The sequence below is a fragment of the Macaca fascicularis genome, chromosome 11 (assembly GCF_037993035.2).
Source record: "Macaca fascicularis isolate 582-1 chromosome 11, T2T-MFA8v1.1".
NCBI lineage: Eukaryota > Metazoa > Chordata > Mammalia > Primates > Cercopithecidae > Macaca > Macaca fascicularis.
In genome coordinates, this window is record NC_088385.1 from 109797918 (window position 1) to 109812381 (window position 14464).

Sequence of the window (14464 nt, forward strand, 5' to 3'; positions counted from 1 at the left end):
TTTAAAATAAATTATTGAGCATCTATTATGTGCTAAGTGCTAATGGTTTCAGAGGTGAAAATAAAGTCAAGGTTTCTGTTTTTATAAAGCTGATATTTTATTAGTGGATTTTTTGAAACACAACTAAATTATATAACTTAGAAACCTACAATTAAAATTCAGATTCCTACTTTCGGAAACTTATTAAACATCAACGCCTCACACTTGGAATTTTTTATGTATTTCTCTGGATTGCACTCAGCAAGATCATCTGTCAGTAAAGACTGATACTGTTTCTAAAATATTGCTCATTTACTAGAAATTAAACAAATAAAAACACATATTGGAAATTTATTAAATCCCATTGCTATAGACTGGGCTTTTATATCTGGATAAAAAAGAGTTAAGAACTGAGTAGCACATTACCAAAAGTACAAACATTATATTTCATTCAGTATGTAACTTCCTGGGAAAATCCTAACTTAACCAAAACTTTACCTTCAAGCTCATTAAAACATCTTTACTGGACTAAAACTCACTCTTCAATATTGTCAAAAATATTATCTAAGTTCCAGAGTCAACAATTAACTTTTCATGTGAAATAAAGAAACATCAGAATAATCCCTTTGCAGGGATTGTTTGGTGTTTAGAGTAACACCAGAGAAAAAAGTCCATTTTCACTTTTAAAATCAGTGGGTTTTACAAAGGCATGAACATAGATACAGGCATAAAATTCCAACTTCTAAACAATGAAATTTCAGACACATTCAGTAAATTCCTCCTTCCTTCCAGCTGTCTTATGTAAGCAGGTATTGTAACACCCTATTAGTGGATCAGGGATAGCTATATAAAGACACATGTGAAAACTTGAATCATATTTCAAGGCTGCAATGGACCTTGGTTTATAAAGTTTAACTCCCTCATTGTTAGAGTGACACTGAGGTCTGAAGAAGGGAAACAGCTTATCTACATTGGCATCATTGGCAGTGGCAGACTGACCAGCACAAGTCAGGTTTTCTCAAACTGAATGTACCTGATAGAATTTGGCTATGAATAATGAAAATAATAATTTTGGGATACTTAAAATACAGGTATCTGGGCCTTATCTTTAGAGATTCAAATTGGGTGGAGCTGGGAAGGTACCCAGAATTTACTGTTGATACTACAGCTGATCTGAGAACTACACTTGAAGAAACACTATGGAAATTCTTTAAGACTTAACAATTTCCAAAATAAAATGTAAAGTAGTGTGAGAATTTCAAATTCAGAGCTTTAAAGACATTGTTTTTCTCCCCATTGCTTCTAAGATATTCATGTGTTCATGGCAAACACACAATCAACAAAAGTCAAAGTCTGCTGCCTGTCCAGGCATGACTTTGAATGTCACAAGGAGCCCCTGCAAAGGGTTGGAAATATAAGCCTCTGGCCATTTTCTCATGTTACAAAATTATCTAGCTAATGTATTTCTAAGGCAGTGAGAAGAATATTTCATTCCAGGAAATATCTGAAACAGCAAAATTGCTTAAACTACTAATGTTTTATTTCTAATACAAATAAAATTTTCACATGTATAGAGATTTGCTTTTCAATAATGTATTTACTTATTTATTCAATGAACATTTCCTAAATATCTACCAAGCAAGCCTTTAGTCAACATCTGCTGCATAATAAATGTCTTCAAAATGTCTCCCAAAACAGACTTGATAATTAATTGGAAAATGAAACTGGAAGTTATGGGGATTAGGTGCACAGTTTTATTACCTTATACAGCAGTATTTGTAATTACAACAAAACATACAAAAATGTTTTATATTAATATAATACTAAAGAAGTTCAATGCTTATAAATATTTTAATGGGCTTCTGAATTAAGGAAAATTTACTTAGGTACAATAACAAAGCAGTAATTGGAATCATAGTTAACTCCAACAGAAAATAAACTTCATAGGTTACGATTTATAGGAAGCCCACTAATTCAATTATAATGACAGTCTTGTGTTTTACATTTAGCCTTATATGCTCCTTTATGAATTCTCTACAAAGCATATATGAAGCTTGAATGAAGCAGGTCCCAAATTTTAATTAACCTTGATGAAATGCGACAGATTACTGATTTAACTCAATTGAGAGTATGGAATTATCATGTCTAAAGCAAAGATGACCCCAAAAGATTTACCATTATGCGTTTGAGTATGTACTCATATCCTGTCATTTCAGATTATTTTGACTTATTTGTTGTTTCTCCATCTTGTTCTATAAAGGATTTAAGGCTCTTATTTCAAATTAAGGTTTGCTTTTCAGACTTTTTCTGATGAAAGAAATAGTTGGATCTCCATCAATAGATTCACAGTTGACAGACCAAGTTCTGTCCATGGCTTTACTTTATTTTCTGGAGGGCACTGCAAAGGATTCCAATTTCACCTACAAAGAAAAACACCCTCAAAATGGGCCACTCATATAATAAACAAACACTCTTCAAGTATCCACAGTGCAAAGCACTGGGGGATAAGTGGGCTTCTTGGATAAGCTGGATACCACCCCAACTTTCAAGGAGCTTTCATTATGGTATAAGTACTTGCATGTTTTAGAAAATGCCAGAGCCATTAATGTAATCAGCATCCCTTTTCCATAGGTCACTTCCCAGGGAAGGACTTAACAGGTCTCTCCCCAGGCAAATTATTAGCCGTTCCATTCCTCTTTTACATTACCATCTACAGATGCTTCAGGAAGCAAAATCATTGAACCTAATAGTATGGTTCACACAAAACTCGAGTGTCAGAATCACCTGAGGTCTATAAACTCCCAAGAGTTATCACAGATTTGGTAAATTTAGCCTTGGCTATGACTCAAAGCTATTAATTTTTAGCTAGCTTTTCATTTGATTCTGATGCACATTCAAAGTTTAGAATCCATGGTTTAAGCAGATAACTCAATTTAGATGGCAAGATCACTGGATGAAGGTGTGAGGCAGCCTTCCATTTATGCCATGTTCTCACATACCAAGTAAATGAGAATGGAAAGGAGAATATTTTAAACATAAAGAACTGCATGGGCAAGAGTTAAGAGTCAGGAAAGAGCATGAGAACTAAAAATTGATCACTGTTGCTGGAAGAGAATGTGAAGCGCTAGAGAGATAATCAGGTGATAAATGAAGTAACCCTGTGACATTCTTAAGAGCAATTATTATAATATTCTCATTACGAAAGAAGAGTGGAAGGTCAACAGATGAGCCACTGGACAGCTTATAAAGTGGATAGAACCAGGAAGAGTGATACCAACTGGTCACTTTGCGTAGAAGGGATGGAGAGGTGAAGGAGAAAAAGGAACATGGCGGTGACAGGCTAAGTGTGGAAAGGTAGAATGATGGTGGGAGGTGGAGTGGAATCTAGGAAGGTCAAAGGAAAAAGGACACAAAGGTAATTCCTATCTTTTTGTCAAGCTCTTCTCCATCAGTGAACCCGTGGCTTAAATGGAGATGCTTTTCTCCTTAATTAAATATTTCAATAAATTTCTTATTTTTCCTATGGCAATGGTAAGGAAACACAGTCTTCTATTACTGAGAAACAGAGTGGCCTTGTAAGGTGTAAATTACTTACTGTTAATGGAATCAGCCAAAATCTTAAGCTGCTGGGTATTGTCCAAGACCTCAATCCTTTGGGTGTATGGGTCATAGCGAACTGAGAAGGGCCGAGGGATTGTGGCAGCAAAGTTCCTAAAACCAAAACCACAGGCTTGAGTGAAGGGCACCATTTGGAGAAAGGTAATCTTAAGAGAATTCTCAGTGACATTTTACTTCTCTTTTAGGAATACGGACACCTCCCTAGAACACGGTCTTCAACAGCCAGGGCTGAGGAGGGGAACGGAGTTTTAGTGAGTCTTCTTAGGAAGCCTTCTTGTGTGTATGCGTATGTACAAACACGTATATACACATATTTAGTCACTTAGCTCCAAGAAGACAGAGGTAGCTTACAGTGAAAGTACTGAATACAATAAAGCCACAAACTCCTATCATTAAATAAAATCAAGAGTGAGTAAAATTTAGCTAAAGAATGCTATATATAGAAAAAAAAAAAAACCTCTGAAATGCTTGACAGTCAATGCAGAGGGAAATGGCTCTCAAGTGGTGAAGAAAGCACCTTCTATGTACCAAGAACTATGTTAAGTTCTAACTGCCCAATGCTCTTTACAAATATCCTTCTTATTTAAGCTTCACAAAAACCTTAGCAGAAAGGCACCATTACCATACCCATTTTATGGATGAGGAAACAGGCTTGGGAAGGCTACGTGACTACTAAGGCAATACCGTCAGTAAGTTAACTAACTGGGAAGGAACCCAGGTAGTCTGACTCTGGCCTGGACCCTTTGCTTTCTTGCCTTCCCAATACCTTACTCCTGGATCTGGGAGAAATCCACCATGAGGGCCTCTATGAGGGACATCATGCAATACCAATAACAAGATGTTCCAAAGTAATCACAAATTTCTAAGTTGGCCTCTGGTGAACATATAAGCTGCCGTACTGAAAATACAGTGTTACAGGAGACAGTAGGGACCTCCAAGTTTGGCAAGAGTGGCTCCCCAAGTTCCAAGTCAAGCTGCCTAGGCTGAAACCCTGCCTCTGTCTATTACAGCCCTTGTGACCGTGGGCACAGGGGACCACTCTTCTGTACCCCAATTTCCTCTGTAAAATCGGGGCAAGAGTAATAGCTGCCCCAGGGGGTTGCAGCAAGTGCTGTTATACTATGGAGTAAGTGCCCCATCAGTGTTAGTTGCTACCTTTAATGAAGAACAAATGGCCAGGTATGTATTTCCACCTCTTCTTCTCTGAAAAGAGCGGTCTCAGTCCAGCTAGTGGCATGAGCCATGTGTTACACATCTGTAATTTTGCCTGCTCTGCACCTCTTCCTCCTTCTTCCCATAAAGCAGCTCATTTTTTGCTTTGGGTGATTTACTCCTACCCTACTAGGTGTGTATCAGTCCAGAAGTCAGTATTTGGTGCCAGCCATCCTCTGGCGAAGAGGTAGCATGTGAACCCTGCTCAGCCAATCACATCTCTGCCTACAATTTGAATCTTGAAATTCCAAGTGGTTAGAATTGGTTGCTCTTGGCTGGGACGCTCTGAGAGAATCCAAAGGGATGCACAGATTCCTTGTTTTGAAGCCTGTCCTTTAGCATTCTCTTTGACTCTCTGAACCACTTCTCAGCAGAATGGAGTTTTCATGGTTGTTTCCCTTGAGGCCTTGGTACTGACAGGCCTGTGTCCTGGCAAGCTCTTCCCTGCTGGTCTGGGACCGATCACATGCTGATTAGAGAGCTGTGTCCAGGAGGGCTCATCCAAATATTATCTTGGTATGACAGGGTGCTCATCAGCACTGCCTCTAAGCCCCAATGCCTGGGTCCAAACCTTGGGCCTTGGAGGAAGAGGAGGATGGTGCTGGAAAGTGTCTAGGCTTCCAGTTTAGGAGAGAACTAAGAAAGCAGAGCAGGAAGGACCTGAGAGCTCTGGACAGAGCTGGAGACATAGTCATTTTAGGCCAAACCAAGTAGATTTGTGGGCCAGCATTTTACCTTTAATTATCTAAAGATAGAAGTAGACATAATTTAAGGAATATCTATTTTAAAAGAAAGAAACTTAGTCCTCTTTAAGGTCTCTTTATTCCAAAGGATTCTCAAACAAATGTTAGCTGGACCTGTCTTATCCCACAATCTTACCTTGCAAATATAAGGTAAGTGAGTGAGTTGTGTCAAAGGGATAATTTTCATCTTTCCTTGTGAGGGGCCGGGGGAGGATGGAATTTGGATTTAGAAAGGAAGAACTAAGATGTATGTTCATTTGTGACTTTGAGTTTCTCCCTCATGTCTCTCTTTTCAAAAGTGTGAATTTCTTTGAGAAGTCATTAATTCTACCACCACTCCCCGCCATTCCTCCAACCTCTCAGAGTCCATAGATAGGGTTGAAAGCTAACACACTCAGCTTCATAGACTCCCAAAGGCCCGTATGTCCCATGCCTGTCATCCATCACTGATAAGATTTTTTTAAGTGGTAACATACAATGAGTATTAGGATATCCATGTCCAGGTTGACCCTCTGCCCAGTCTGTCTCCTGCTTGGGTGCAGGAACTGTGCACTCAGAGGGCCAATAGTCTCAGAGTCCCAGCACTGCTCCATCAGCCTCTTGCTGAACTGCCTCTGAGATTAATGCCTCCACCAATTATTTATTGAGTGCTTACTCTGTGTCAGGTATTGTTCTAGGGGCCGGAGGAAAAACAGAAAATAGAAAGAACAAAATTTCTACCCTCATAGAGCTTACCTTATGTAATATATTACAAGTTAATAAGTATTACAGAAGCACTGTAATACTTGGCAGGGATGAGTAGAAATAAGTTGGTTAGAGAAAGACATATGGAGATTAAATTTGGGTAAAGATACAAAGGAGGAAGCACGTTTTGTAGGTGTTTGGGAGAAGGAAGTGATGAAAGGACTTCCTAGGTTATAAGACTTCTTTGATTTTGTGGGGAGACTTCTGTGGCCTCTCTGTATGCAGGAGGGTTCAGTATCTGGACTTGGTAGTTGCGTTGAACAGGGACCAGGTGGCAGGGGTGTGTGCAAAGGTCAGCACGCCCAACCTTCCAACGGAGAACGGAAAAAAAGGAGGGAGGATGGAGAACATGGGAGAGAAACTGTCTATGGTACAAAGTTGCAGTAGGCATTGGAGTCCACTCTCCTGGCCAACCACCCACAGATGAGTGCCACCAGCCAGGAGGCCCCCAGAGCTAGTGGCTCACCTTTGTCACCACCTCACCTTACTTTCTCCTTGGCATCATTAAAACTCTCCGCCACATAATACAGGGGCTGGAACTCCGTAACAGTGTACTTTTGGATGGCTGTCTTCTCCAGCTCCAGGGGAAGGAGCTTTGGCTTGTCTGATAAGCAGTACTGTAGACCCCAAGTGACAAGTTATTATCACTGTTAAATAAGGATCAGTATTCCCTACTGCATCCCAGAGGCCATTTGTGCCCCTTCTCTCATCTCACCCCGATTCCTTCTATATCACGGCCCAAATGCAGTGAGCCAAATTACTTTGCACATACTAGGTTCTACCCTTCATAGCTCATCTAAAACCTACAGCCAAGGGAGAAAGGAGTAATTCATTCCAATTACTTTCAAGTAAGGTGGTCAATAGATGATGTGGGAGCCAACCACACTTTCTGGCATGTGTTTGCATACTCACAAGGCTGCATGCATAGGTCAGTCTTGGAATCAGGAGGCCCTTTCTCCCCAGAGATGCGTGTACTTGCAATTCCATTTCTATCTGTAACACCCACAGCCATAATCAAATCATAGCTGCTAAGGTACCAATCACTGAATGAGTACCCAGGTTGCATGTCAAAATGGATACAAATAGGGTTTCAACAATATCGAAAGCACAATAATGGTTTTCTGTACCCACCACTTTTAAATCCATCCTTGGTTCCTGTTAAGGTCATACCTGTAATTCACCAAAGGATGACAGGAGCCCAGCACCATATGCCTTTATGGAGTCTCCTTGTTTGCAGAGCCCAAATTCCACAGTAAACCAGTAAATCTGGAATGGAAAGTCAATCTGAGAGCACACTGTGATGGTTAATTTTATGTGTCACCTTGAATGAATGAAGGGATACCTGGATAGCTAGTAAAGCATTATTTTGGGGTGTGTCTATGAGGGTGTTTCTGGAGGGGATTGGCATTGAGCCAGTGTAATGAGTGGGGAAGATCTTTCCTCAATGTGGGTGGGAACCACCCAATGGGTTGGAATCCCAGATGGAAGAAAAAGGCAGAGGAAAGCCACATTCATATTCTATCCCTCTTAGAACCAGGATACCCTGTTTCTCCTGCCCTTGGACATCAGAACTCCAGGCTCTCTGGCCTGTGGACTCTGGGACTCGCACCTCATCACCACCCAGGAGTTCTCAGGCCTTTGGTCTCAGACTGAGAGTTATACCATCAACTTCCATGAGTCTGAGGCTTTTGAACTTTGAATAATCTACGCCACTGACTTTTCAAGTTCTACAGCTTGCAGCCAGCATATTGTGGGACCTCTCAGTCTCGATAACTGTGTAAGCCAGTTTCCCTAATAAGTCCCATCTCAGATTTCCCTCTCTCTCTTTATCTCTCTCTCTATACATCTCACTGGTTCTTTTTCTCTGGAGATCCTTGACTAGTACACATCCCAAAGAAGGAGAAGGCAGCAACTGCCCCAGTGCCACGGACAAGATTGCCCAGGTAGGAGCCTGTGCAGGTTTGTTCTCTAAATCAGCATGACCTGTGATCATGTCTGTGTGTCCTGTGTCTCACTCTATCCAGTCACCTGTTGAATCGAATGTTGGCTGAATGTAAAGAGTGATGGAAAATATCAGGTGGTACTAAGAAGCCCCAAAAGGAGACTTCCAACAATTTGTTCTCCATATGACAGGAACTCTTCTATCTCTTTTGTCTGTGGTGTCAACTAGATGGAGATGTTCCTCAGATGCTCTGAAGCTAGTAGAGCTCATCAGGCACAACAGTGGGAGGTAGCAGATTAGGTAGTGATAGAATCAATGAGGAGAATCTCCCATCATCTATGCTAAAACTTCGGGGTGTTTCTGAAGTCAACTACTGCATTTATCTCCCCAAATAACCAAGTATTTTTCTTTCAATAACCCACAGGCCAATATGTCCTAGAGAGTTGGCCTGAAAAAAAGAATATGGGAGTTCTGGGACTAAGAGGAACCCAGAGCTCAGTTAGCTGCTAGAGACAGTCACAGTTTTGGAGAATTCGGGGTAGGTTATTAGTTACATCTGTTTATTGGACTAGAATATGTTAAACCTGGGAGGGCTGTCAGAGCTCAGTCAGTCTGACCTCCTCACATACAGGTGAGGAGTCTTCAGCCCAGGAAGGTAAGGCAACATGCATGTAGTTACACAGCAAATTAAGGGCAGCAAGAATCCAGAACTGTTCCCCAACCAACCAGTAACATTTTTCCAATCAGTAACAATTTTTTAGAGAAGTCGAATTGGTGATAAGTCATTTTAATATTGTTATGGTAGATAACATGATGCTTTGAGTTCCAAATTTATTTTCTTTGTAGAAATGAGAAATTCTATCCAGCTCTGTAGCTTCTTTGAAAGCCGCTCCTTGTATCTCTGAAGCCTCTGGCATTTAAAAACCCATGTTCACAAAAATTTAAATAATTAAATTTAAATAGTTAAATTTTTAGTTGCTTTTGAGATGGGCAAGATATGAGCTATTGCATTTCATTTTTAGAGATAAGGAAGAAAAAGCCACTTGTCCAGGGCCTAAAAGCAGCTGTCAGTGAGAAAATAACCTTCTTGGAGTTTTTAGCCTTTCTGACGGAACGAGTTCATAAGCTTCTAAAACTGATATATCTTAATAATAGATTTGCACTCATTGGCAGTCCATAATTCAATTATAAACGTTTATTTTTCAACTTCCAGCACAGGCAATGTGGCTAGTGGCTGGGGTGGGATGTAGTAAAATTAGAAATGAGTATGAAGGAAGGAAATCACCTGCTATGCAGAATTGCTGCTTCTATAGCCCCAGTGGACAAGTGTCATCAAATATACTCAGGAGAGGAAAGTGTTCAGCAATAACGGGAAAGCCCACCCCTGTTTCTCCCTCGTATCTGAGAAAGAAAAAATCCTAATGCATGCTCTGGTGTGAAAGTAGAGATGTAAACATTCCCTCTTCAAAGTTCTGGATCCAGATTACTTCATACACACACTTTATGCCAAAGGTTTTCAAGGGCTACTGTTATAGCCTGTTGGTGGGTTCAAGATACCGCTTAAAATTTAAGAGATGTAAACATCTGCAGGTAGCTGATTTCAAAATCAAATTATTAAGGAGAAATCAATCAAAATGTGAAGTTTCACTTGTGCAAATGTAATCCACCACATTCTGATTTTTTTTCCCCAGATAACCTGGCTTCCAGGGGAGTAGCAAAGCTTCAAAGACCTGAGGGCCATAGCCTATAGCACTCCCACCATCCACCCAGGGAGAGAAGGGACTTACTGTAGCGAGCTTTTCAATGTACTCATCAGGTGCACCCAGAGAGGCAAGGCCAATTTCCTGTAATTGGGGGAAAACAGAGTCACTGGAGTAGCTGGTGTCTGGCCGTCTTTAACATTCACCCATAGAGCCAACCTGGTACTTGGCCATAAAAAGGTGATGGGTGGCCAGATGCCTTCAGAACGGCCCACATGGACCCTGAGTGTGGTGTCAAGTCTTTCCTGCCCACATGTTATAGAATCACAGATCTCCAGGGCAGGGAGACCCTTTCACCCTCACTTAGTCCTTTGTTTTCACTTTATAAGTGAGGAAACTGAGGCACAGAGACGGGAAGTGACTTGCTCATGGTCACAGGGTTGGTTAGTATCTAAAGCTTCTTCTCTTGACTCCAGCTCAGTGATTATTCATCAGCAGAACATTCCTGGAGTGTTAAATTAGTCTTAATCATGTACCCTGGAAACTTCACAGGAGAACTGCAGATAAGTGGTGACATCGGTCCAGGCATACATATAACTGGAGAGTCTAACACGTCATCGATTAATTCTCACCACAGCTTCTGTTGCAGAATTCCTCTATTGGTCTCTTTGTCTCTTTTACAGCACTTACTGCAGCCTGCCTTGTGCGTATGTGTCTTTCTTACTGTATACATTAATGCATTCTTGAAATATTAAGTTCATTCGATGTGCCAGGCAGTGTATAAAATCAGTAAAGGCATCTTGTGAATTCTAGTGGAGACAGACAATAAATAATGAACGTATACATAACTATGTTAGAAGAATACAAGTTCTTTGGAGAGAAGAAACAAAAGAAGAAATAAACAAGAGGGACTAAGAGCTCCAGGGGATTGAGAGGAGGCTTCGATTTTAAATAGGGTTCCAGGGTAAGCATTGTTGAGAAGGTGATATTTGTGCACAGACTTGAAGGAAGTGGGGTTGTTGGTTATACTGACATCTGAGGGAAGAACATTGTAGGCCAAGCATATAGCCAGTGCAAAAGCTTGCATTTCTTTCCCAAGAAAAGGAAGTGTTGTTTGGGTCAAGAAACAGGGAGGAGCCAATGTGGCTAGAGCAGGATTAGTGAGGGGGCAGTGGCAGGTGATATCAAAGAGGGGTCCAAAGCCAGATCATGTAGAATATTTTTAGACATTTTAGGGCTTGAGCTTTTCCTTTCAGTGAAACAGGAGCCATTGCATGGTAATGAGCAGATAGAAGGTCATGATCTCACTTGTGTTATCAAGTACTCCTTCTGGCTGCTATGTGAGAATAGATGGTAGGAGTTGAGGGTAGAGGCAGGACACCAGGAGACTGGATGGTAGACAGGGAACCAGGAGACTGAAGGGGCTGAGGGTAGACAGGACACCAGGAGACTGGAGATGTGGAGGGTAGACAGGGCACCAGGACACTGGAGAGGTTGAGTGTAGACAGGACACCAGGACACTGGAGAGGTGGTGGGTAGACAAGACACCAGGAGACTGGAGAGGCTGAGTGTAGACAGGACACCAGGACACTGGAGAGGTTGAGGGTAAACAGGACACCAGGCCACTGGAGACATGGAAGGTAGACAGGAACCAGGAGACTGGAGAGGTGGAGGGTAGACAGGACACCAGGACACTGGAGAGGCAGAGGGTAGACAGGACACCAGGACACTGGAGAGGTTGAGGGTAGACAGGACACCAGGAGACTGGAGAGATGACAGGTAGACAGGTCACCAGGAGACTGGAGAGGCTGAGTATAGACAGGACACCAGGAGACTTGAGAGGTGGAGGGTAAACAGGACATCAGGAGACTGGAGAGGTGGATGGTAAACAGGACACCAGGAGACTGGAGAGGCTGAGTGTAGATGGGACACCAGGACACTGGAGAGGTTGAGGGTAAATGGGACACCAGGAGACTGGAGGAGGCCAGGGTAGAGACCACTAGATGGGGCCAATGAGGAGGCTACTGCAGTCACCAGGATGAGAAATGATAGTGGCTGAGACCAAGTTGGTAGCAGTAGACATAATTGAAATGGTCAGACTCTACACATATTTTGAAGGTAGAACACACAGGATTTTCTGAAAGATTTGTTGTGGGGTTAAGAGAGAAAGGAGCTGGTAATGTCCCAAAGTACTTATGGTTTGATCAGCTGGAAGGGTGGAGTTCCTGTGAACTGATAGAGAAAAAGCTATCCTGGAGAAGGTTTGCGAAGGAAGATCCATAACTCAGTTTTGGACAGTATGATAGAGATTTCTTATAGACATCCAAGGGGAGATGTTGAATAGGCAGTTCAATATGTAAGTCTGAATTTTGGGATGGAAGTCCTGGCTGGAGATATAAATGTGTCCATCATCAGAGTAGAGATGGTATTTAAAGCAATGAAATTGAGTGAGATCACCAGAGGAGTGGGTGTAGACAGAGATGAAGACTATGATTAGACTCACTTTGAAGCAAGAAGCTACATGGTCTATATCTGTATCACTCCCTGGGCCAAGTCCAGAGCCTGGTTTGGATTAGGCTTATAAAATGCTTTCTGATTTAGAGTGAACCGAATTCAAATTGTTAGCCTGGATCTGCTCTGCTGACCCTCAGCCATCTCCAATCCATCTACCCGCCCAGACATACCACAGTCTCAATTCAGCTAGAAACCACTGATAAATCCAAGACCAAAATGGCGCCTTGTTCTCTTAGTCACCATTCTTTGTGAGCCTAGAGCTTGCCTACAACAAGGGGCCCAACATCCCTGTGCTTCAGTTCCACTCCATCCTGTACTGTAGTGGGAAGCAAGTCCTTCCTCTGTTTAACAAGGAATGTTCTCAGGAAACTTTCAACACGTCTCACTGCCTTGGGACCATCCAGATCAAAATTGGAACCATGTGACACTGATGCCCCAGGAGCTCCTGTTTGTTGACTTGAGTAACCATCCACTCTTCTGTGGGGTTCCCCAAGTGGAAATGGCTTAAGAAGGACTGCCACTTAGCCTCTGACTTCAGAAACTAGCTTCTGGTGGTAAGAATAAAAGTTTCCTATTCTTCAAGGAAAAACTGATTGCTTTGGGGCCATAGTAACAAATCCAGATTTTAAAACTGTCCCAAGCAATCAAAGATATCTTGGCAGCCTAACCACACTTCTGAATGTCATTGGTGATCCTTCTACAGTTAAAGTTCAACTAATCCCTAAACACTCCCACTTCCAAAAGTCCAACAATCTTTGAACTCCATAATTCCTCAAACCTCACATAAAAGTAATTTTTCCTTTTGTTTAGAGAGGCTGCATCTTACAAGTACAGTTTTCCCTCACTTAGCAAGCAATAAATTCCAGTTTTTTGTTTGTTTGTTTCAAATATTTACTGGTAGCTTCCTTATTTGACCGTGGGAATGTTTATTTCTTTCAGCTAAGGGAAAATGCCCATTAAATTCACACATGATCCCATTATTCTGAAATCCCAATACTTGGCTCAGCATTTGCTCATAGGTCATTCCATTTGATCCTCATGCTTCTTTGTGAGGAAGCTGGCTGGTGCAGAGGGCTTTTGACTGATCCACATTTATTAAAAAGGAGGCACAGGGTGGCTGATAATGTAAACCCAGGTCATACAACTGGTTAGTGGCAAGGTTGGAGCCTTGGTACATCAGAACACCATTCAACCTTCTCATGATCCCAGCTACCAAACCATGGTTTTAGGCTGCCTCTCAGTGCCTGGAGAGAATTAGTAGAATTATTTTACTCAGCCCAAAACTTTCTTTTTTGGCCAGGTGTGGTGACTCTTGCCTGTAATCTTCTCACTTTGGGAGGCTGAGGTGGGAGGATTGAGGTCAAGAGTTTGAGGTCAGCCTGGGCAACATAGTGAGACTCTGTCTCTACAAAAATTTAAAAATTCAGCCAGGCATGAAAGCACGTGCTTGTAGTCCCAGTCACTCAGGAGGCTGAGGTGGGAGGACTGCTTGAGCCCAGAAGACTGAGGCTGCAGTGAACCATGATTACTCCACTGCACTCTAATCCAGTCTGGGTGACAGAGTGAGACCCTGCCATAAAAATAAAAAAAATTTTTTTAAAAAAAGCTTTTTTTTTTTTTGAGCTTGTTAACCACTGTGAAAGATGAATGAAATTCTAGGTTGCAGGGTTGCAGCTTTGATGATGGTGATAAGATATTCAGCTCATTTTTATTTCTTTGTTAACTGTAAGTCAGGGTTTCAGCATTGAATTCTTGGCAATGTCATCTCACTTAATTCAAGCATATACACAAATAACTGCCTGACAAGGCAGAAAGTTACAATGGCCCTGAAAAGGTGAGGGGAATGCACTAAGAGATTGGAAGAAGGTGAGGTAGTTCCTGCATGGGCATCAGGGAGGCTTTCATGCATGAAAGGCTCTAGCAGGAAAAATGAGATTAGTACATTGAAGAACACACATATGATTCAGAGGATGAGTGATGCACCAACCCCATGCTTGATCTCTGAAATGGGT

The 14464-nt window shown here is 41.7% G+C and overlaps 1 protein-coding gene across 1 annotated transcript in view; it reads right to left on the reverse strand.

Annotated features, from left to right (window-relative positions):
* Nucleotides 1-1497: 1497 nt before the first annotated feature.
* PAH (phenylalanine hydroxylase) overlaps nt 1498-14464 on the reverse strand; it is a 70844-nt gene continuing 57877 nt past the window's right edge. The window contains exons 9-13 of the mRNA XM_005572043.3: nt 10026-10082; nt 7467-7562; nt 6780-6913; nt 3575-3690; nt 1498-2399 (exon numbers count right to left, since the gene is read on the reverse strand). Of these exons, the coding sequence (XP_005572100.1) occupies nt 2356-2399; nt 3575-3690; nt 6780-6913; nt 7467-7562; nt 10026-10082 (447 nt within the window). The 3' untranslated portion in view covers nt 1498-2355. The remainder of the gene's footprint in view (nt 2400-3574; nt 3691-6779; nt 6914-7466; nt 7563-10025; nt 10083-14464) is intronic.